Here is a 10,566-nt window from a genome sequence, read left to right as displayed (position 1 = left end):
CCTCATCAAAATACAGACAGGAACCATGCAAACTTTAGCTTACGTGCATGTGGGCATCCAGCAAAATGAGGCTGTGGATTGTTTGGGCAAAAGTAGATCCAGACAAGAAACAGGTAGATTTGCAGTAGCAGCAAGCAGGACAGAACATGAGACCAGAATGCCTGATCAAAACAATAAAGACTGGGATACAGAAAATTCAACTGTCCATCTCAGCATTTAAACTGAACATTTGAGGGCTACAATCACTTTACAAACCGTGGATCACGGCTTTTTTTCATGGTGTCAAATTAAATACAAGACAACAACAGCTGTACAACTCTAACATACGCGGTTTGGACCCACGGACATGAAAACACTGTTTCTCTGGATATATATATATTTTCTGAATTTCTTCACTTACGTTAAGGTGACCATATTTTGATTACCAAAAACCAGAAAACTCGGCCTGGCAATGAGATACTCAAATGATACTCGAAGTTTACTCAAAGATGCCTCCTCTGTATGGATAGAAAATTGTTATATTACCAAATACTATCTATAACCAAAGACACATATTCAGATAGGCTTCTCAGAGGCTACTCAAGTTTTATTATGGCAAGTTTCAAAAATAACGATTGAAATAATGATAGAAGTAATGTCTCTTCTGTATTAGAATAATTAAATAAATAAATAATTAATTAAATAATAGCTAAAAAAAAACATACCTCTGCTATATTAGCAATCCAACTTTAGCAAAAATAGCTCTCACAAACTTAACTTACTTGTTTTCTTCCTCGTCCTCCTTGTTTGCCCATCTATATTTAACTGTAGAGCTGATCTTTGGCAAAACAATGAAAACCAGGACATTTTCATCACTTTATATATGAAAAAACAACCAGGGCGGCCAAGACAGGACGTGAAAACAGGACATGGACTGGGAAAACAGGACGTTTGGTCACCCTAACTTAAGTACCAAACATTTAAAACGAAGATTCAAAATGGAGGTTGGTAAATGTGTATTCTGTGTGAGGGAGGATGAAGATCTAGATCATTTATTGTTCAAGTGTGAAGTAATACAAGTATTTTGGCTTGATTTACAGTATTGGCTTCGATCTCAAGGGATTCATTTTGACAAACTTTCTATAAATGATGTCATGTTTGGTATTTTAACAAATAACGAATTTATAAACTATGGGATTAATAACATACTTTTACTAACTAAGCAGTATATTCACAAATGTCGTTTCTTTAAATCTATCCCTAATTTTATTCACTGGAGGAATGAGTTGGTACTTTTTCATAAATCATTATGTCTGGTTAAAAACAAACACGCATACAAACTTCTCTCCTTTTTTGAAGATCTAAACATTTGAGAATTGCCTATAACTGTTTTTATATCTTAAAATGCCCTGTATTTTGATTCTATTATTTTTTTTTTCTAATGTTTTTCTTTCTATGCTCTTTGCTATGTTCACGTTCTTTCCTTTTAAATATGAGCCATTGAAAGAAATACTCTGTATATTTGTACGGTACCTGTTTTGTTTGTATCTTGCATAACGACTAATATTTAAAAAAACAAAAAAACAAAAAACTTAAGTACCAAACATTGCTTCAATAGCGAGAATTTAAGAACAATATAGTTTAACAGTTGGTGGCGGTGCAGCTTCGAACAGTGGTGATTCGCCATTAAACAGGAAGAAGAAGAAGAAGCAGCAGCAGAAGAAGAAGAAGAAGAAGAAGAAGAAGAAGAAGAAGAAGAAGAAGAAGAAGAAGAAGAAGAAGAAGAAGAAGAAGAAGAAGAAGAAGAAGAAGAAGAAGAAGAAGAAGAAGAAGAAGAAGAAGCAGCAGCAGCAGCAGCAGCAGCAGAAGAAGAAGAAGAAGCAGCAGCCGCAGCAGCCTCAGCAGCCTCGACCGTAGAAGAAGACGAATCAGTAGCATCAGCTGCAGAAGAAGAAGAATGATGGTGGAGAAGAACTGGATAAAAAGCTAGCAATGTTAGCTTTGTGAATTTGTGGAATTCGCTGGAAGTCAGTTGTGTAGCCGTAGCACAAATGGATATTTCAGTCGGCGAAGGAACAATGTCTTCAGCTCAGTGTTTGAGGGACTTTATCAACGGGCGACTGACGGCTGCTGCTGAGGAAATATTTCAAGTCTTTGAAAAAACTGTCCTCCGGTACGAGGAGGAGCTCGCTCGGCAGCGCACACTGTTGGACATCACCTGGAAACCCGAGATAAAGTTACTCCGAATAGGTATGTAAAGCTATTACTTGGGTAGTAACGACCTAACAAATGAATACTGCTCATGTAGGGTCCTAGCGGGGCTTTACGTAACATTTCTTTATAGCGTCACAGGGCGCCTGCAGTTAATTTTCCAGAAAGAAATATCATAAATGCATCTAATCTCTAGTGCTCAAACGTACACCAGACAGGTTAGCGATGGAGGCTAACTTACAGAGCTAACAATACCTGAGCTGTTGCAGTGTGAGACAGTAACCTCTGGATATGTGGCGTTTGGATGTTCTGGCAAAAGCAACTCTAGCTATTATGGTTTTGATTAACCTAGACACCATGGCCAGTGTGTCTGATCGATAACAGAGGGAAAAGCCGTCTGACAAAATCGTTGCAAACCTATCAGATTTTTTTGAGTGAAATGTGGTGAAAGGTTTTGTGCTTTTTTTCCAAATTTAAATGAATATATAATTTTTTTAAACCTATCTTGTCCCATGCACGAGGATCACCACCCACCAAGTTAATTATCTCAACCTAAGCTACACTCTGGTTTTGTGCACAAGGTGATACATGTATAATGCTTTTTACTAAGGATGTCTGATTTTGGCTTTTTGCCAAAGACTGATAGCCGATATTGTCCAAGTCTTAATTTCCGATTCCGATATCAACCGATACCAATATATGTGGGCTCACTGGGCTGTTAAACTAATTTTAGGTAACATCGCATATCTTCTGTCGTGGAATTAACACATCATGCCTAATTTTATTGTGATGCCCCATTGGATGCATTCTCAAATGGACCAAGGCTTTCCAAATGTGAACATTGTCTGCAAAAAAAGAGAACTACTTCAACTTAAATTAGGGGAAAATGCCTTTTTTTTTCTTTTTTTAAAAAAAATTGTCTCAAACAACAGTTCACACTTAAAAAGACAGGCTTTTTGGCCTCTGGCACATTTTAAGGAAATTATTTCATCATATTCACTGATCAGAATTTATTCAAGTTATTCTGCCAGCTCACCTGTAAACGTGGTGAATTATTGTAAACATCTTGTCATTAAATATCTATTGTTATTTTAAATGCTGTCTCTTCCTGACTGATCAGAACTTTTGCAAAGAATAATTAAACATTATTTGTTATTGCCATTTTTTTATTAATTGCCATCTTCACTGAGCGGTTTATGAAGACATGCCATAATTATGCTTATATTAACATTATTTTAAGGATAATATGTTTTTAGTCTGATGTCTTATCAAGCATATGTATTTGGTTTTAAATTCAGTTATTTATGAAATAAACCTGTGCCAAAAATAACACTTGATTAGAATAACAAAAACGTGAATCTCTTCAAGTCGTCTCCTGCTATAAGCATAGTGTGAGCGTTTATCCTGCTTTTTCATTGTAACTGACAACAGTAATGATCAGTTCTGACTTAAATTGCAAATCAGCTCCCTGAATGTTGTGTACACTGAGCATTCGTGAGAGTTCAAGTCATTTACCGGTGTACCCAAACAATTAATCACATTTCCCCAACTTTAAATTTAAACCACATACATGAACAACATTCTCATACTGTAGAGCCATGCTCATGGTTAAAAATACAACATATATGCTCAAATATGTGTTTTGTGATCATCACATTGGTAACCTTTTTCTTATATGCATTGTGCCTTCAGACCTCCCTCAACAACATGTTTGTAAGGAGGAGGAGGAGGAGGAGGATCTCGCTGACCAGCAGCTTTGTTATCAGGAGAGGAACTCTAGTCTGGCACAGGAGGAACCAGATCCCCCACAGATTAAAGAGGAACAGGAGGAACTGTGCACCAGTCAGGCAGGAGAGCAGCTTCTACTGAAAGAGGAGACTGATATCATTATGGTTACTCAGACTTATGAGGAAAGTAACCACAGTGAACCAGAACCCGTCAGTGACCAGCTCCTCTCTCACAACTCTCATCTGCCTGAGAGCCAAACCGAGGAAGGATACAAGCTTGTACAGCCAGAGTCAGCTACAAATGCAGAGCCAGAGCCAAACAACAAACCTCACACAAACAGTAGTCACAGTAATGATGTAGATCAGTCTCTGTCAGAAAGTCCTGACACAAAAAAGTCTTTTCACTGTGACTTTTGTGGAAAAGCTTTTCAGAAAAAGTCCCAAATGCAGAAACATAGGAGGACTCACACTGATGAGAAGCTGTACACCTGCAAAACATGTGGGAGAAGTTTCACTCATAGCGCTTCCTTGAAAGTCCACATGAGAATCCACACAAGCGAAAAGCCGTACTCTTGCAAAATATGTGGGAAACGTTTCAATAATAGCACTTCCTTGACAGTTCACACCAGAGTCCACACAGGTGAGAAGCCTTATACCTGCAAAATGTGTGGGAAAAGTTTCAGTCAAAGTTGCCATTTGACTTCGCACGTAAGAACTCACACAGGTGAGAAGCTGTATTCTTGCCAAACATGTGGAAAAAGCTTCGTCAACAGCGCCGACGTGAAAATCCACATGAGAACCCACACGGGCGAGAAGCCGTATTTTTGCGATATATGCGAGAAAAATTTCATCCACAGTTCTCACCTGAAAGTCCACATGAGAATCCACACAGGTGAGAAGCCGTATTCTTGCAAAACATGTGGAAAGGGATTCAGTAATAGCAATTCCTTGAAAGTCCACATGAGAATCCACACAGGCGAGAAGCCGTATTCTTGCAAAGCTTGTGGGAAAAGTTTTAACCAAACTTGTCATCTGACTGCCCACATGAGAACTCACACAAGTGACAAGCTGTTTTCTTGTAAAACATGTGACGAAAATTTCAGTAACAGTGCCGACCTAAAAGTCCACATGGAAATCCACACAGGCGAGAAGCCGTGCTCCTGTAAAACATGTGGGAAGATATTCAGCTATAGGAGTGACCTGAGAGCCCACATGAGAATCCACACAGGTGAGAAACCATATTCCTGCAAAATATGTGGGAACAATTTTAGATATACAACTTCTTTGAAAGTCCACATGAGAATCCACACAGGTGAGAAGCCATATTCTTGCAAAATTTGTGGGAAAAGTTTTATCCAAAGTTGTCATTTGACTTCCCACATGAGAAACCACACAAGTGAGGAGCCGTCTTCTTGTAAAACATGCGGGGACACTTTCAGTAGTAGCGCTGACCTGGAAGACCACATGAAAATCCACACAGGTGAGCATCCGGACTCTGGCAACACATGAAGGGGAATTTTAAATTTTTTCTTTTTTTTTTTTTACTGTCCGCATGAGAGCTCACTTAAATTAGAAGCCTTTAACCTGCAACACCTGTGGTGCAAGATGTAAAAATGAGTTAACACTAGCGTTACTTAAGATCACAAGAGTTGAGAAAAGCCCTACCCCTGTAGATAAAAGTTTTACTCAACAGCAATTTGACTGTCCACTTGAGAACTCAGAGACAGGACTTTGCAGTCTTGAAACATCTGTGGGGGAAAAGAATCTGTCTGCAGCACAGCCTGTATAATTTTGTAAAGATTCGGAGAGGTTAAAAATAGAGATCGACCGATACGGGTTTTTCAGGACCGATACCTATTATTAGTAGTTAGAGGAGGCCGATAACCGATATTTGGAGCCGATACTCATTTGCAGTGAAAGTGTAAAAAGTGGTGTAAAAAATTTTGAATAATGCAAACACTGAACTTCGTTTAAATGCCTAAAGCATGTTTATTTCATCAAACAAATAGAAAATAATAGCTCCAGAAGTGCATGGATTTCCTAGACTCAGGCATCTCTTATAAAGTTGAATAAAAGCTTAAATAAATAGTTCCCTGAAATTTTTCCACAGTAAATAGAGTAATATTTAAATATAACTATAATGACTTATCTTTGTTTTAAGTTCAAACACAACAAAAATACAAGGAGTTAACAAGCTCAGCAGCAACTCTTGTAAAGTTCAATAAAAACCTATATAATAGCTCCCTGAATATTTTTCACAGTAAAGTAAAATTTCAATATACCTGAAATGACTTATCTTTGTTTTAACTTCAAACAAAAACAAAAAGTGCAGGGAGTTCTCAGGCTCAGCAGTATCTCTAGTAAAGTTAAATAAAAAACTTGCTTCCAGAGGTTTTATAAAGTAATAGTATATAAAACAAAGTTAAATAAAATTTGCACAGAAATGTGAGTGTCAATTGATAAAAATGTATAATAGTTGCTATGAGTGCAATTAAACTCCTGACAGAACACAAACAGCCTTTAGGGCTTTAATGAGCCCACACAGTATTTAAAATGTTCCACCATTTTGTTCAGATAAATCACTTCTGAAATTTACTCTCTCATCCTCACTTTAATTTTCAGATCATAGGACCAGAAAGCTCACAGCAACGTTAGCAGTGGCGAGTTGTAGAGTTTTTTATGTGACTTTAACGCAAACACACACTATTCTCCACATTACATACATTTTCCCCATTGCTAGTACATAGTCTGCAGAGCATTTAGAGCCAGATTGATGAACTAATGTTATGGTAAAAGCTAATCAGCAAACATTACCAAGAAATTGGATGTATAATGTTACTGTGCATTTAGGAAGCTGCACTTCCTTGTTTTTTAATCTGTATTTGTTTACCTCCAAAAAAATTAAGTACACCTAGCTGGCTTTTAAATTTCTTCATATTACTCACATTAGATTACTTCACACTGAGGTAATCTTAAAAATCTGATGCTTCTAAGGCCACTTCTGAAGCTTTCTGTTCCTGGCCATCAATGTATTGTACATTTCCTCTGTTAGCTGATAGTTTTCTAGATACTCAGATTAAATAGGTAGGATATTTCCAAACATTTTTTTTATTTTGTGAATGCAGTTTGTGTGTGAGAATCTTTGTGCCACAGTGTAAGTAGAAAAAGAAATCTTGTGAAAGCCAGATCATCATCATCTGTTGTTGAGTCAGTATATAATTGCGGGACTTTTTGTAACATAGTTAACAGGTATTATAATTGACATTTTTGCTGTTTTCAGGCCTAAAATCAACATGGCAGCCTATAGCCAAACACCACATGGTATTTTTAGAGATGCAATTATACATGGATTTTTTTGTTGAAGCTAAGAAACCCTCTAGTGTCCCCAGCCATCCGATTTTTTTATTCATTTATTTCTTATTTCATTGAGCGTTTTATGTATTTTGTGGTTACATCAACTTTTGAAATTGTTGATAGAAGTGACAAAAATTGTAGCAAATGACTTGTAAAAGGCTCTATATTAATAAACCTTTTAAAGAACGCTTGATATTTCTTTTAATGCTGATTATTCAAACTAATCTTCCCAAACTAATGTGGGTAACGAACCCTTTTGTGTTTCTAATAACAAGTCAGTTGTGCCCCGTATATGCAGGCTCTGACTGACCCCCGTCAGGGTCCCCCAGTCAGCCCTGACTATAAGCTTTGTCAAAAAGGAAGGTTTTAAGCCTGGTCTTAAAAATAGAGAGGGTGTCCGCCTCTCGAACCAAAACTGGGAGCTGGTTCCACCAGAGAGGCGCCAGATAAGTAAAGGCTCTGCCTCCCATTCTACTTTTAGAAATTCTGGGAACAACAAGTAAGCCTGCAGTCTGAGAGCGAAGAGTTCTGCTAAGATGATATGGTACTATCAGGTCTTTAAGATATGATGGTGATTGGTTGTTAAGAGCTTTATATGTCAGAAGAAGGATTTTAAATTCTATTCTAGGTTTCACAGGAAGCCAATGAAAAGAAACCAATATAGGAGAAATATGATCTCTCTTGCTAACTCCCATCAGTACTCTGGCTGTAGCGTTTTAGATCAACTGTAGGTTTTTCAGAGAGCTATTGGGACAACCTGATAGTAACAGATTGCAATAGTCTAGTCTGGAAGTCACAAATGAATGGCCTAGTTTTACCACATCACTCTGAGACAGGATGTTCCTGATTTTTACAGTTTTTCTCAGGTGAAAGAAGGAAGTCCTACAGACTTGTTTTAAGTGTGAGTTAAAGGACACGTCCTGGTCAAAAATAATTCCAAGGGTCCTCACAGTAGTACTGGAGGCCAATGTAATGCCATCCAGAGTAACTATATGCTGTGAAAGTGAGTTTCTAAGATGTTTAGGGCCAAATGCAATGACTTCAGTCTTGTCTAAATTTAGTAGCAGGAAATTACAGGTCATCCAGGTCTTTATGTCCCTCAGAGAAGCTTGAAATTTGGCTAGCTGATTAGTTTTATCTAGTTTCATTGATAAACACAATTCTGTATCATCCGCATAATAATGGAAATTAATACAGTGCTTCCTAATAACATTATGAACAAACTGGAACCTGTCTGATAAGTAAGATTTAGAATAGTCCAGAACTGTCTATAATGCCAATTGAATGTTCTAGTCGCTGTAATAAAAGTTTGTGGTCGATTGTCAAATGCCGCACTAAGGTCCAGCAACACATGTATAGAGACCAGTCCATTATCTGATGCTATGAGAAGGTCATTAGTAACTTTCACCAGAGCTGTTTCTGTGCTATGATGCACTCTGAGGCCTGACTGAAACTCTTCAAACAAGCTATTCCTTTGTAAACATTCACATAGCTGATTTGCAAGCGTTCTCTCAAGAATTTTAGAGAGATATGGGAGGTTGGATATAGGTCTATAGCTAGCTAAACAGCTTGATCAAGTTATAACTCCTTATTATCAGGATGTCCCAATAATTCTGTTAAAAGCCTCCAGCTGATAGAAAATGCTGCAGCCAGAGTTCTGACAGGAACCAGTAACAGAGATCATATTACTCTCATGTTAGCTTCTCTTCATTGGCTCACTGTAAAATCCAGGAGAGAATTTACAATCCTACTCCTCACACATAAAACTTTCAATGACAAAGCTCCATCTTATCTTCAAGACCTTATTTTACAATATCATCCTAACAGAGCCCTCTGCTCGCAGACTGCAGATTTACTTGTGGTTCTTAGATCTTCCAGAAGCAGAATGGGAGGCAGAGCCTTCAGTTATCAGCTCCTCGGCTGTGGAATCAGCTCCCAGTGTGGGTTTGGGAGGCAGACAGCCTGCCTACTTTTAGGATTAGGATTAAAACTTCCTCTTTGATAAAGCTCATAGTTAGGGCTGCTCAGGATCTCTGCTGCTATAGGTTTAGAATGCTGGGGGATTCCCATGATGCACTGGGCTCGTCTCCCCTACTCTCCTCTCTCTCACTCTTCCATCCAGTTATGTATCACCATTACACGTCACTAACTTGGTTTCTTCCCCAGAGTTCTGTGTTTGTTCTCTCTGCAGGTGTCTCTAGAGCTGCATGTCTCTGATTTGTAGTTTCTGCCCTCACCGATTTCCAAAATGTTAATTGTTCCGTTTGTATTGTTTGTCCCAAACTCCCCCTTCATTTCCACTCTCACCCCAACCGGTTGATGCAGATGACTGTCGTCCCTGACCCTGGCTCTGTCGGTCATTTTTTTCCCCTCCCCAATAAAGGTGGGTTTGTGTTTTTGGTTCTAAAAGGCACTTTGGATTTTGTCTCTGTTCAAAATTTCCAAGGTTTTCATCTTACTATGTTAAGTGCTAAGAGATGACATGTGAACTGGAGCTATATAAATGAAACTGAATGGAATTTAGTAGTTTTTCTAACATGCCTTCGTGTGGACTACTGTCAAGGACTTTTAACAAGTGTAAGCCACTCAGCTCACTCCAGCTAGTACAGAATGCAGCTGTTGGATGTTTAACTAAAAGAAAACATGCCATCATACCACTTTCAGCCACATTGCAATGGCTACCGATTTGTTTTAGGAATCATATTAAAATTACTTACTTTTAAGGCTTCATAGCCAGGCTATAGAATGTGATTTACAGTCACTCTACCTCTATCAATTTGTGTGCAACAGGATGTTTCCTGTCAAGACTTACTATCAATTCAATTTATTTATTAATATTGTTATCGCTGTTTATGTGTTTTTCATATCAGTGCCTTTTTTGTATGCTATGCACTAAGCACTTTGCAGCAATGGTATTGAAAGATGATATACAAAAACCTTTATAATATTGTTAGAAAATATATAACATTGGGTGGAATGGTGCTGGGGTGATTAGTAGTGTTGCCTCACAGCAGGAAGAAGTTCAAACCCATTGGTCTCTTCATTGGCTACCTGTGAAATCCAGAATAAAATTTATTTAGAATTTAGCTCTAAATGACCAAACTCATCGACCTTATTGTACCGTATCATCCTAGCAGAACTCTTCGCTCTCAGACTGCAGGCTTACTTGTGGTTCCCAGAATTTCTAAAAGTAGAATGGGAGGCAGAGCCTTCAGTTATCAGGCGCCTGTCCTGTGGAACCAGCTCCCAGTTTGGGTTTGGGAGGTGGACACCCTCTCTATTTTTAAGACCAGGG

The 10,566-nt window shown here is 38.2% G+C and overlaps 1 protein-coding gene across 7 annotated transcripts in view; it reads left to right on the top strand.

The window, feature by feature from the left end:
• The first annotated feature begins 1,710 nt into the window (after positions 1-1,710).
• Positions 1,711-10,566, top strand: part of LOC111566433 (gastrula zinc finger protein XlCGF57.1-like) — a 10,512-nt gene continuing 1,656 nt past the window's right edge. For 2 of the 7 annotated variants that reach the window (XM_035946720.2, XM_035946721.2), the window contains exons 1-3: positions 1,711-2,229; positions 3,883-5,397; positions 9,597-9,654. In XM_035946720.2, coding sequence (XP_035802613.2) covers positions 2,031-2,229; positions 3,883-5,397; positions 9,597-9,613 — 1,731 coding nt within the window. In that variant the 5' untranslated portion in view covers positions 1,711-2,030 and the 3' untranslated portion in view covers positions 9,614-9,654. Of the gene's footprint in view, positions 2,230-3,882; positions 7,465-9,596; positions 9,655-10,566 lie in introns of those variants that run through there. The other 5 variants (XM_055016039.1, XM_035946723.2, XM_035946722.2 and 2 more) reach the window with 3 other exon arrangements.

This window comes from Amphiprion ocellaris, chromosome 12 (assembly GCF_022539595.1).
Source record: "Amphiprion ocellaris isolate individual 3 ecotype Okinawa chromosome 12, ASM2253959v1, whole genome shotgun sequence".
Taxonomy (NCBI): Eukaryota; Metazoa; Chordata; class Actinopteri; family Pomacentridae; genus Amphiprion; species Amphiprion ocellaris.
The sequence above is the reverse complement of the archived record's forward strand: the minus strand, read 5'-3'. Positions and strand labels throughout refer to the sequence as shown.